At 40.1% G+C, this 13,537-nt stretch overlaps 1 protein-coding gene, 1 long non-coding RNA gene and 2 other non-coding genes across 6 annotated transcripts in view; 1 reads left to right on the forward strand and 3 right to left on the reverse strand.

Moving 5' to 3' along the window:
* The window catches only part of fgd5a (FYVE, RhoGEF and PH domain containing 5a), a 32,064-nt gene extending 22,280 nt beyond the window's left edge, over positions 1-9,784 (forward strand). Inside the window, exons 13-21 of one of the 2 annotated variants that reach the window (XM_010748527.3) lie at positions 2,666-2,749; positions 2,846-2,925; positions 3,742-3,838; positions 3,987-4,124; positions 4,383-4,485; positions 4,577-4,713; positions 5,385-5,513; positions 5,889-6,043; positions 8,081-9,784. In XM_010748527.3, coding sequence (XP_010746829.3) covers positions 2,666-2,749; positions 2,846-2,925; positions 3,742-3,838; positions 3,987-4,124; positions 4,383-4,485; positions 4,577-4,713; positions 5,385-5,513; positions 5,889-6,043; positions 8,081-8,117 — 960 coding nt within the window. In that variant the 3' untranslated portion in view covers positions 8,118-9,784. The remainder of the gene's footprint in view (positions 1-2,665; positions 2,750-2,845; positions 2,926-3,741; positions 3,839-3,986; positions 4,125-4,382; positions 4,486-4,576; positions 4,714-5,384; positions 5,514-5,888; positions 6,044-8,080) is intronic. The other variant, XM_019255828.2, reaches the window with a different exon arrangement.
* Positions 8-13,230, reverse strand: LOC113745864 (uncharacterized). 2 transcript variants are annotated; one of them, XR_003462465.1, is made up of 4 exons: positions 13,122-13,230; positions 3,679-3,828; positions 3,080-3,122; positions 8-2,221 (listed from the first exon to the last, which is right to left on the reverse strand). It is a non-coding gene; the product is annotated as an uncharacterized LOC113745864 (long non-coding RNA). The 2 variants fall into 2 exon arrangements; XR_003462464.1 differs by lacking the exon at positions 3,080-3,122.
* trnae-cuc (transfer RNA glutamic acid (anticodon CUC)) lies at positions 4,966-5,037 on the reverse strand. Its single transcript has one exon. It is a non-coding gene; the product is annotated as a tRNA-Glu (tRNA).
* trnae-cuc (transfer RNA glutamic acid (anticodon CUC)) lies at positions 6,125-6,196 on the reverse strand. The gene has a single exon. It is a non-coding gene; the product is annotated as a tRNA-Glu (tRNA).
* Positions 13,231-13,537: the final 307 nt, after the last annotated feature.

The raw sequence follows: 13,537 nt of genomic DNA on the forward strand, positions 1-13,537 counted from the left end.
AATATTTCTACCTTCATCCCAGATAAATTTCAGACATTATTATCAGACTGTGAAACTAGGGTCTAAGCTTTTAAACACTGTTTTCTCATTTTGTTTCCATCTGCGGTTTCAAAGAAATATCTGAACAAAAATATAAATGTTTGTTTTTGTCCTGATATTCCAACGAAGGCAATGAGTACTAGCCAATCAGAGGCAGATTAGGGCGGCTGACCAGACACACATGTGTCATAGTTATGCTGTTTAATCAGTATCTTGATATGCCACACTGGTGGGTGATTTGTCTTGGAACCACATCTTGAATCCACCCACCAGCACCTCTAATTAACACCTTATATTTCATTTATGTAAAAAAGAAAAAGACAATTGGTGGTTTTACAAGGGGGGGTTATGTGCCAGCCCATTTAGTGACTTCCTTGAGTCTGTAGTTTTCTGGCAACCTCATTCGATGGTTTTTGTACGGATCAATCAACCAAGATGTAACGTGTTAATTAGTGAGCTTCAGAGGTGTTGGTAGGTGTATTTTATTACCTTTAGATAAAGCCAGGCTAGCTGTTTACCACTGTTTGCACCACTCTCTGCTGGCTTTATCTTCATATTTAGCATACAATCATGAGAGTAGTATCAATCTTCTCATCTAACAGGAAATCTGCAGGAAATCGGAAGTATTATATCAGTCAAATTGTCTTTTTTACGTTGTTAAAATCCAGGTTCAGTTTAACCCATTCCCCAAAATTCTACCTTGAATATTTGGTAAACCTTTGGTTAGTTTCAACAATATTTGTGCACACCATGTTTTGTAAAGATCTGAAATTATTATTTTAAATAATAATAATAATAATTTATTATTATTAAAACTGTGGCGAGAACAACAACAGTGTGGTCTACGAAAATATGGGGGAATGTTGGGCGGAGGTCAGCCTGCAAGGTGGGTGATGTTAGGAGGGGAGGTGGGGGTGCATGAGGGCAAGGCTGTAAGGACCTCCACTTGGCACCACACCCATCAAAAAAGGGCCTCCTTCTCTGCTCTTCTCCTCTTCTCCCCTCTCAGGACTTGTTTTCCAGGGCCCCACTTCCTTACAGGATGTTTGGTGTGGGTCACTGGATGCTGGCTTCCTGTGTATTGGGAGGGGACTGACAGCAAAGTGAAGGCCAGACACCCTGTAGAATGCAGGGAGGAGGACGTGGTGGAGGAGGCAGGGTGGTGGTGGTGCTACACAAACACATAACGTGAAATAGTGAAGCCCACTCTATTGTTCCATGTGCAATCAGTGCTGTCTCATGTTGTGAATTATGCTTGGGCTACATATCCGCAGGAGCAGCATTTATGATTTTGGCTGATATGAGTTGATCCAAACAGAAAATAACATAAAGATGTGGATTTATTTATCTTTTATCCTCATTTAGCTTTATTCCATCAGTTTCTCAGTCCCAGGACTGCAGTTGAGCGATTGCTGAAAAGGTTTGGTGGTTGATACTTTCAGGCCATTAGGGTTATATGGCCGTTTTCTCTCTTGAAGTGGATGGCTTCAGTGGGTCAGGTGTTATTTATGGGCTTTTAAGGAAGGAGAATCCAAACAACAGTGAAGATGAAAGCCATCACTCAGAGAAGCTGCAACCATGTCACAAGCCTGGGCTAAAAGAATAAAGAGAAGCAGGGTGAATGAGTGATGTAAAGGATTAGAAGGAGGATGGAGATACAGAAAGCTGCCTGAGGGAAGAGAGTATGAGTGAAAGAGGCAGGTGACGGAGGTGAGGGGTTAGTGGAGGAGATGAAATGGCACTGTTGAGAAAGTAAATATCTTAGGTGCCAAGGGGTTAAGTAGGTGCATGTTGTGACTCATCTGGGAAAGTCGTTAGTGAAGTCTCCTGACTTGAAACTTGCTTGGGTTTCTGTGGAAGGAATCTTTGAGCAGTGCAGGGTGGAGCAGACGAACTGCGGTGGCTGCAGCCCAGAGGTCGCAGGCGGGGCTCGGGCTTGGCTATCATGCACTGTTTTGTCTCCAGCCAGTGAACCCGTAACTGCGACTCTGTTGTTGTTGTTGTGGTGAAGGTGGCCGGTTCCACCCAGTCCTGGTTCTCAGTGTAGCCTGAGAAGACTGGAAGGGCGAGGGGAGGCCTGGAGCCCTGGAGCAGGGTGGAGAATTCCTGGATGCTGCCTTTACGGCCCCAGCGGATGTTTAGAGCACACATTAGGTGTGACCAATGATGTCATCTCTTTTGTCTGGGAAAAATGAAATACCTCTCATAACACAATGGACTTTCAGTGTGTTTGGGGGAATCACAATACTTTTGGTCTGATAAGCAAATAAACACTTTTAATGCCCATATGTTGTGTGCATACATGGGAATTTTGTGCAGAGGTGTTGCACAGAGAAGTATGAATGCTGTGAAAGGAAACATAATCTAAGAAGTTAAGGCCAGAAAGTTGCTTTCAAGAGAAAAAAAAAGAATAAACAAGAAGGTGTGTGCTGCAATTTCAGGAATTTCTCCCAAGGTTACACCACCACCTTGTGGTATTTATGGGTCATTGTAATCTGAACAGCTGGGAACTGAAAACAAAGATCCTCATCTATCTACTGTGTTCTTTTGAAGAGCACAATGAACAAATGAATGTAATCCAGTATGATGTTTTTTTTTCTTTTTTCCTCTTTCTATGTTCTCTTAGATGAACGACATTATGCTGTACACCTACCCTCAGCAGGATGGAAAATACAGGCTGAAAAACACGCTATCTCTGTCTGGGATGAAGGTACATTAACTAACAAATTCCCAGCTCATCTCCAACTCAATCTCTGCACACAATGTTTTTTGGCTGACTTCTGATGTGTTTTTGCCCCTCCCACAGGTGAGCAAACCTGTCCTCGACAATGTGCTGAACTGTCTTAGGATCGAGGTGTCTGACATCACTATTACACTCTCAGCCAGGTGAGCATCTGACTGTCAAAACCTTGAAATGAACAGTGAATTTATTGATAACTATCACAAGACTCCTGATGTTCAACATGACTCTACATGGCCTAGATCACAGGTTTTCAAAGTCTGTGAGACAGACAAATCTTGAAAAAAGGCACACTCTTACCTTCTCCTTTGACTTGCTTAGTTTAGCTCAATTTTCTGGATGCCTATGGGATCGTGGTTAAATGTTATTTGATCCCGTAGACAATAATTGAGACACGATAGCCTAATATTACTGTTTGACATAACTTCATACTTCACCAAATACATAAAATAGGTATGTCCTAAGGCATTTATTTAGTTTCTGACTCTGAAAAAGTTGGGAAAATGTTAGAATTCTCCCAAACTACTTGATCTATGAACTCTATAATCTCTTTGGCCTAATCACACACGTAGGCTATTCTGCTCCTGCAATATTTTTCTTAGGGGTACATGATCTCCCTCTAGTAGTATTTGGATGAGTCTCTGAAATATTTTATGATTTAAAAACATATATCAAAACACTACCACATTTCAAATCAAAATTATGCAATTGCTGGAAGGACGTTTTGGAGTCATATTCATGCTTGTATGCATGCATTTATAAGACCTAAAAACAGTTAATAATCTTCTTATAAGGAATACACCTGACTTCTGTGTAAACTGTCCGTAGCTGAATGGGGTCAGTGCTGTATTTGAATGTCTGTCATAACGATGGTACTAAAAAGTTTAAGAAACACTTACCTAGATGATCCAAAATCCTTTCAGAAGTATCAGGAGTGATCATTTGTCTGTTTCACTCTTCAGTTCAGTTGGAGAGAGGGAGGACTGGTTCCACACATTGAGTCGAGCCATAGCAGACCATGCTGCAGGACTCTGCACGTTTGGTGGACCCTGCAGTGAGGTAAGAGCAGTACTAAAATGATTACTACAGAAATCTGTTATATTCCATTAACTAACAGTCATAATTAGGTTTGCAATCTGCAGCTTCTGTCTTTCCTCATACTAACATGCAGTAACATCTGCTTATAAAAACGCCTATGTATCCACAGGCCCGTGAAAAGTTGTGGATGGCCCTGGGAGAGGCTGCTCCTGTACTGGTGCCAGTTTCTCATGTGATGATGTGCATGAACTGTACCTCGGACTTCAGCCTCACGCTGAGACGACATCATTGCAACGCCTGCGGCAAGGTCAGATACACAGGCCTGAAAAAACTTTGATTCATTTGTGGTCTTTGTTACAGTTTCAGTGTGTTGGATGCCAAATTTTAGATCACAGACCCGGACTAGAAGTACAAGTGATATGCTTTGAATAGACCTTTTTTATTGTAGTAATGTTGATTTTATTTGCTTTTGCATCAAATGTCAGGAGTTCAAGAGTAGCCTATTGAAACTGGATGCTGTCTCTCTTTGGGTTGTAAATCTTCTTTGCATACTGTCTCTGAGCAGGTGGTGTGCCGTGCTTGTTCCAGAAACAGATACCCACTGAAGTACCTCAAAGACAGGGTGGCCAAAGTGTGTGACCACTGCTATGCTGAGCTCAGGAAAAGAGGTGAATCTCAGCTTCCTATATATAGAAGTGTTTCACTGACGAGAGTTTCTTCCACTTTCCCGTTATTAACTGTGTGTATGTCTGTCTGTAGGTGGCAGCGTGTCAGGGGCATGTGGTAACTCCAGCCCTCGGACTCACCGGGCCAGCCGTCCCCTCTCTGCTGTCTTCCAGAGCCTGCAGCCCCCAAGTTTGTGGAAGAGCAGGAAGAGCACCTCCCCTCTCAACCAGGTGGACTACACTTCTCATTTGGCATCTGTGCCTTTGACGACCCTTAAATATGTCATATTACAGGCCCAATTTTGATTGCAAAGCATCACACAGTAGTCTCACTTAATTCCACTTCTCATTGTAAACACAGTCATGAAGGATAGTGATTTGAGTTATTCTTCTGTTTGACAATACACTCACTCTTAGCACATAATTGCCTGTAGCACTATATGTTATTGGCTTTAAATCAAATTATCAATTAAGTAAATGATGTTCCCTGACCGGGAATCGAACCCGGGCCGCGGCGGTGAGAGCGCCGAATCCTAACCACTAGACCACCAGGGACTTGCACATAACCCTATATGTATGGCAAACCGATCTACCGGAATGTCTGGTATGTGTGGCAACTGCCCGGTGGCTGTTTGTATGTAGTACAGAACAGCTGCCAGCAGAGGTCACTGTCTATTTCAATCTTCAGGTGTTGGACAAAAGAACAGGAAAGCAATCCTGCTGCTGCAATAAAAACTATATTTGTTTTATATTTATTGTTAGTTCTTGTTAAAAGTGGAGCTGGTCATTTTGTAGTTTACAGTTTTGTCGTACTGTGTCACATTATGTTGCAAAAAGTTTCAGTCACATTATCCCATCTCTTATTAATGTGTGTACATTGAATGTGTCTTTCATTTCATCAGGTGTCACTTGCCGTTGAGGGCTCTACCATGAGCGGCAGCCTGCAGCGCCGAAAGAAGAGCAAGAGGAAGTGGAAGCGGCTGTGGTTCCTCCTCAAAGACAAGGTGCTCTACACCTTCACAGCCCGTGAGGTGAGGGGGCACAGAGTCTCCCACACCAGCCCCAAAAATTTCACACACTCTCATGATCACTCTATAACAGAGGTCTTTCCTCACATCTGTTATTTTTTCCTTTTCCCATCTGGTCTGGTCAGTGGAGTAAAGAGCTGTTTAACATTCACATTTCCACTGTTCAGTCTTTCCTCCTGGGCACAACGCTTTATGTGACTAATAAAGGGATTCTCTGTGCTCTCTCTGTTTCTTTTGACAACTATACATCTGAGTGTTGCACCACTTTGTTCTTCTTGAAGCATGAAATTCTTGGTATTCGCACATTATTGCAGACAAGAAGACTGGTGTCTTTAACTTGTACTCTTGTGTTTCATGTCGTCACTCTGGTTTTTTCAGGACAAAGTGGCTTCAGAGAGTTTACCTCTGCAGGGCTTCACTGTCAAGCTGACGGAGAGGCCAGAGGGCGAGGAGAGCAGCAATGTGTTCCATCTGTACCACAAGAAAACCCTGTACTACACCTTTAGGGCAGATGATCAACACACTGCACGCAGGTCAGAACTGGAGCAGTTCATATTACCGTTACTCAGAAGTTTCATTTCTCATTTGGGGGGTGGGGTTTCTTGTAAAAGCTGTTCCCTGACCGGGAATCGAACCCGGGCCGCGGCGGTGAGAGCGCCGAATCCTAACCACTAGACCACCAGGGACTTAAATATGCTTTCACTACATTTGCATTCCTGGCATGTACCATATGTCATACAGTAGGTAGGGGAGTGTAAATCATCTTGGGTGCATGGCACTGTCCCTCCATAGTCTCATTACACCCCTGTGATAGTGCCTTCATGTGTGTTGATATTATTTACTTTATTTATTTACCTAAAATGCTGCTTCTATACTGTAATACTATTTTAATTACATGGTCTCATATCTGCTTTTGCATTTTCTAATTATATTTTACTATACCATTAAATTAATCTGTGAAAGGGGACAACAGGCTTAGACATGGCACTGTGGCTATTTGAGGCACTTTGGTAAGCTTTGTTTATCTCCTCCAACTTCATCGGATCTGTACAAAAGGAACCAGTTTTCCTTCTCAAATTGGTTCAAACGAGTGTTGAGTGCATATTTTTATACACAATTCACTGTAGCAAAAGAGCAAATGCTATTTGCTATCGGTCAGGTTGATATATCAGTATCACTATTAGCTTATTGCAGATATGTCAGATATTGGGGTACATGTTGGCAACAAGAAATAGCAGTACAGAAGTGGAACAAGTTCTGTTGTAATGTGGAAAGGGTTGTCTCCCGAGATTATGCAGGGGAAAGTTGAGCAGTAGATTGTCTATCTCACAGTAAATGTACAATAGGCTTTGTCAAATAGATAAATACTACAGCTTCTCATAACCAAGGACCAACCAAACCAAACAACCAAAGATCTGTTATTTCTTAACTGTTGGTAAAATGAAGTAACAGAAGCTAAGCAGGAAAGGCTAGCGTTACCACTGTGCTGTTCAACATCGACTCTGATGCAAACAGAGTCCTTTCAGAAGCTTTGTAAGCCAGCCTTAAACTGTCTTTTTAGAGAATGGAGAAAATAAATGTATAATGTTAAATCCATGACTGAATGTCTTCTGCAATCATTTCATAATTTTTCCTTGTTGCAACAAATCTGACGACCAATCATAGGCTGTGTTTCTGACTTGTCAACCAATCAGGGGCAGAGTTTTGTGGGAGACAATAATAAGTGTGCAACAGATCTCAAACACATAACAATAAAATAACAAGTTGACCCCATATAAATTGTGTTGATAATAGTAATGAGCCCACCTGTACAATGTTCTAGTGAGTATGTATCATGGTCATCTTTTTTAAGTCTAAGTGATACATGATTGTTTGTTTACTATTAGCTTATATCTGATTTAAAGGTTTTAAACTCCCAAATCAATGACAGCACCAGGCTCAAAGTATAGTGTCAGTTAGGCTATAATTTACAGTAACTAATATCTGGTAGTTTTCAAAACAGCAGTTACAAGGTGGTTTACATGAGGAAGAAAAGAGCAAAAAGGGAAATAAAACAAAATACAAACCACAAAGCACGAAGAAAAAGAAATCTATAGTATAGTAACAACAACAGTATTTGTTTTACAATGTATCATTTTTCAAAGTTAATTGTAAGTTTTGCATGTAACTATAACTGTCACATACTGTAATAGTGGTTGAGTAAAAAGTATAATATTGCCTTAAGACTAATGGTGCAGTAGAAGCATAAAATGGAAATACTAAATTTGTACTTAAATAAACTCAATTACATTTCTCTACTGTCAAGCTCCAAAAACAGTGTATCTTCATTTCCTTTAATGCAACCAACAGTATCTTTTGGGAGACCATCCCTGCATGGTAAAGGTCTTTATCTTTCCTACCCCATGCTAAAAATCCCAAAGCCCAGGCCGAACAAAGAGGACTTTGTGCAACACTTTTCTTTTGTTAAATAGTACTGTCTGTGACTAGAAAAGTGACCTTGTCATGTAAAATCAGTGGAGCGCCCCTTTAAGTGTCCCATGGTCTCATATTCTGTTTTCTTTGTGTTTCAGATGGGTCAATGCCATGGAGGAGGCTACTGTTTTATAGCACCTGCTCAGTTAAATGAATATGCCCTGCTGTCCATGACTGCTAGAACTCCTCTGTGCAGCACAACATAGCTACCTGCTGCATCTGAACTCACACCATCAGTAAGGATTCATCACGTCTGACCTGTTGTGGAATATTATGTGACAATTTAATCACCGGGGGGATTTGTGACAAGGCTGCCACGTGATGATAGGGAGGTAAAAATAGGAGAGTCAGAGGGTGCTACTACGTGGTGAGGAGAAGTGGAAACCTCTCTCTTGGAGTATGATCTAAAGTATGAAAACTCTTCCCAGTGAGTTCCCAATGCGCTGATTTACTGGGGCACCTCACTTTTAAGAGGCAGCTTGGATACATCAAATGATTCATCTAAAAGAAACAATTTATTCCCCTTTTCTTCCTTTTTCCTTACAAGGACCAAAAGAGTGTTCTTCAAGTCAACTTTTCTTTAATTTTGCTGTATTTTGGTGTCATTTTTTTTAGAAGTCCACTGGATTAATTAACCACTCTTTGGGTTCTGCAGGAGAACATCGCATCCTTCAGTTTTATATGTGAGACAGTTACATTATGTGTTCTGTGATGGGTCATATTGCAAAAACACCCAAAACAAACTTTGCTCCAAAGTAGTATTCACAGCTAGTAAAGAGGAAAATATTGGTTACCATTTTAGAGAGATATTTGATATTCTGAATATATATTGTGAAGTATACACTGAAGTGAATTATATGACTTGTCTGTATAAAAAAAAGTGTTACATGATGTTCTGAATAAGAGGTCATCTTAATCATCATGGTGTGTGTACATTATATTTCTTGTGGAGTGTTACTCTTGTATTGAATCTACAAAGCTATGGAATGACCCTAAGCATGACGACCACTCAACACCATTTGTAGAAGGATGAACACTTTCAAAGACACTTTGTGTTTGAATTTGTAGGTTTTGACAGATGTGTCACACAGTTCTGAAGTGCCAATTGATTTCTTCCAGCTGAATGCAGTGCAATTTGCAATTGATGATGAATGTGCCTGAAAATAAATTGTACTCCTTGTTTGTCTTTTGTTATCACAGTACTGTACTACTGTCATGTCTCCAGAAGAGACCTTGATAACATTTGTTTTTTTTATCTACGCCTATATACTTTAATCTTCTAGTATTTTGAACAGTTCAGTTACAGTCCAGTAACATTAGAATATACTATTGTGCCACTTTTATTAATGCATTTTTCATGCTGTATATACACTGCTGGATAAAATCATACTTTAACCACTTGGACTTAATAGCAACTGCTGAAAAAAAGCCAATCCCATACTACCTATAAACTGTCAGTGTCAAAGTCATCTGAGCCGCTCATGTCTTAAGCAGTAGGGAGAACACTGGAGTTTCATTCCTCTCTACTGTTACATAATCAGACATGCATATTTTCTGTTACACTAAACCTAGAGGCATTATCTGCTCCATTCAGAATGCAGCTGTACTACATGTGATCTTCCACCTTTTCAAACTACATTGTTTCTAAAGCACACTGTTCATCAAGTACTGTTCAGCTTTTCTACCTGTTTCCTATGTGCCATACTTATAGTGTTATTATGGATTGTACCTCTTGCATATAGTGCATTGTAAATGTTTCTGTATATAGATACATATAAAAATAAACTCCTTTAAAAAGTTTACTTAATGTGCTCTCACAATGCTATGCAGTGCTATAGTGCTTGTTTCTTTATTATAAGTTATAAAACATAAACCATGTGGACTGGACCGATTATTACCTCTTGTGACAGTGTTCTGTCACACATTTCTAGCAGCTGTTATTATGAGCTGGGTTGTTGCAATGCTTTTGATTTGTTTGTGTCCCTTGTAAATGATAAATACTTTAATGATGCTGAAACAAGTACATGCTGTACTTGTGTGTGCCGTTAATACAGTTTAGGAAAATACATCTTTGATCCAGCAGAGGGTAGCAGTACATCATGTGAAACAGATCTTAGACGACTGAGAGTTCCTCCTGCATGTTTCTGTTTGTCCACCAGCACATGAAGTAAATTAATAAGATGCAATTACACAAGTTAAATTTTCACTTTCAGAGCAAATTTACTCATGCAAACCATGTACTTCACAAGTTTACTCAGTTCTGCCTTTTCATTATTAACAATATATTCATAGAAACTTGAAGTATCAGTCTTGTATTAAACATGTATTGGCAGAAAGCAAGAAGTAATAATGAGTAATAATAGAGAGACGTATCGGACATTTTAGAATTTTAGTCAATACTCTCATTACCTTTGCCAGGAAATAATGTTGGTAAATGTGAGATTGACATTTCAAGGTGTACATATGGTGCAGAACACATTTAAGATCCAACCAATACTCTATTTACGAGCTGTCATTGAACACGGTCCTTTACACTTCCATGAGTGACAGTACATTTTCTGAGCCAAACCTCTCAAGTTTGAAATTAACTGACATAAACTCAGTTGATTCAGGGCATAATATGTTCATCTGGAGAAAATCTTTGTGTGTGTGTGTGTGTGTGTGTGTGTTGGTATGATGAGATTATGTAATGGAAAATTCAGGTGGGACAATGTGACGCAAGTCGTTACAGAAACATGCAATAGGAAAGTCCTGATTGACATTGTGCAACAATCAGTATTGGGTCTGTTAACAGCCACATGTCCTAGTGTACATCATCCATCAACGGTGTCAGCCAAACATTTCTGTGATGTTCTTGTCAGCACGTATACATATTAGAGCCGCTTTATGTACATAAGTCATGCTAGATCAGAACAATACTGCATTCCATTAATTTTAATTACACTGATTGGCCCAAGGGAGGCACTCTAATTTTAGGTCAAATTAAGGTTATATATTTGTATTATCCACTGGGATTACACATCATTACTGTTAACTGTTGCCATGTTGCAGATGTAATTTGGCAAAATATAAAATACACATTCCCATCCATTGCCAGTAGGGACCATAATAATCTCTTTTTTATTCAAGACTTCACTTCTGGGAAATACAAGCCATCTCAGATAAGTTAATTAGTTATACCAAAGAGTTCCACACAGCCAAAACAACAAAGTCAGACAGCGGTGGACCGCGACCAGGAAAACGGTGGCTACTATAAATATTTAAAGACAAAGAAACAGCACAAAACATTTTGGCCTATTTCTTTTTCACCATCTGCAATATTAATGACTGTGGGTTAACGAGAGCAGGTCCATTTTGAGAGCTCACTAAAGAAAAGAAAAAGGACGTGGCCTTAATTTGTCGGCCAGTACAGATACTGGCATTTGATTTGCTCATTAATAATTTTAAAAGCATGTCTATAGAGATAATAAGGAAGGAAGGAAAGAGGAGAGTGTTTGCTGGGGACACTGTTACTGGATACAGAGATCAAGACCAGGAGATCATTTCCAATTAGACGAGTAAAGATGAAGTGATTGCATGTCAGTCAGAAAGTAGGCAGAACAGAAAATAGGAAGATTGGGGTTGCTCTAGATACATGATCCCAGGAGTGTTAATGACCCAATACTTACTTGAAGTAATAAAAGAGAGAGAGAGAGAAGTGAAAGGCATTGGAAGCATGGGAAAGTTGTTCATTTTACTTCAAACACCTAAAAGTTAAAGACACCTTGTTCCACTGAGCACAAACTCAGTCGCACGGTCTCTCACTAAACACATACACAAACACCTTTCCCTCAGTAGCCTGGGAACCAGAGCTGCAGAGGGTGATTAGGTAACTGCCTGCATATTTGAATCAATAGCCTTCAATTTCTGCAGTCTCTGCAAACAGTAAGAAAATAACCTCTAAAAGGACAGCCCCCTTAAAAGTTTCAAATCCACATCCAAGAGGCCAATAATAGGTCAGAAATTTAATAGAGCACCTGTTGTGTTTTGGTATGCATTGCGTTGAATACGCACCTGACTAAACTTTGAGGTAAGGGTTATTTTTGAAGCGGAAGTGCTCCGTCTGATCTTTGTTGTTGTGTAATGCTCCTATTCACAAGGCCTACAACATGTTAAACAACAGAAGATTAGTATGAATGACAACAACATAAGCATACATAACATAAGCAGCTGAGTAAAAAGTCCCATGTTCAATATCTGCTGCAGTGGCTGGAACAATATTTTAAACCAGAGACAACACTTGTAGATGTGCATGTACCATTTTTATCACAACATGAGAGTAAAGTGACTTTGACAGCGTTTGAAAGAGGAAAGTGAGGTTATGCTGCTCTTAGAGATAACCCACACTCTGGCAAAATATTTGTCCAACATCATGTTGCCATGTATGGGCTAAACAAACCCCATGTCTGTCTAGAAGAACTGATCTGGTTTACTTCAAGACGCTGTTGAACTTCTCTTTGTCAACAAACATGCAGGCTTGAAACCTGAAAGAAGGTGTGTTAGGAAAGAAGAACGGACAAGAAACTGAAAAAACGCTGGAGAGAAAGCAAAAGAGACGGAAATGAGGACAGATCGAGAAAGGCAGATTTAGTCTGTGGCATGTCTCTTGATAAAAGGACCATTTCTATCCTTTTTTAGTGATTGTTTTTTCATCCCTCCCTCCCTCCCTCCCCCCCTCCCTCTGTCTGTTTCTCTCATTACTCAGTCTGATGTTTGCCCTGGCCCTGCTTGGATGGCAGAAACGGCCATCACAACAGGAACCGTCTGGGTTCGCCCCTGCCCAGATACAAGTCTAATGCACTCAGAAAATATAAAACAAGTAGTTTCACACAGTATATGTTGTGTGAAACTACTATTGTTCTCACAGTGAATGTACATCAAATTTAAAAAGTGGACTAACTCAAGCTGGAATTCCTACCGTAGACAGACTGTAATTTAAACTTCAAAGCTGCAAAGGGTAATTTTGCTTTCCTGTCACCCCAGGTGTTAGCGGATTAACCTTATTACCGTCACAAAACTTGTAACATCAGTAAACTATGCAATCCTCTGTCCTACATTTCTTCCTTCAGAGGCTGGTGATAATGAGAAAGTCTTTTTTACCTGCTCATGTCGAGAAGAAAATCTTGCTTCCTCAATTTTAGTTCCTGTTGAACCAGAATGCTTGGGTAGGACAAAACACAGAAAGGGGTTTCAAAGTTCAAGTTCAAATTCACTGGGTATCAGTTGGCAAGAGGCAGGTTTATTTGATGGGAGGGGCAGCAAAGGGTGACTCAAAAGTCTGATATTGTTTTATTGAGTGGAATTATTATTTTCAGTTACTGGTGAAGCATGAGGTCATCTGTGAAGATAGACAGTTTTCCAGGAAGTGAGAGTAGTGGAAAAAGCCATATTTTCCAGTCATGGGACCTAAAGCTTTTTATGCTTGTTTGTGTGTGTTAGGGTTAGATAAATACTGGACACCGGGCTTAAACATAAGCCTGTGAAATTAGTGAGCAATATTGCTCTTTGTCACTGTC

The sequence above is a fragment of the Larimichthys crocea genome, chromosome VI (assembly GCF_000972845.2).
Source record: "Larimichthys crocea isolate SSNF chromosome VI, L_crocea_2.0, whole genome shotgun sequence".
Taxonomy (NCBI): domain Eukaryota; kingdom Metazoa; phylum Chordata; class Actinopteri; family Sciaenidae; genus Larimichthys; species Larimichthys crocea.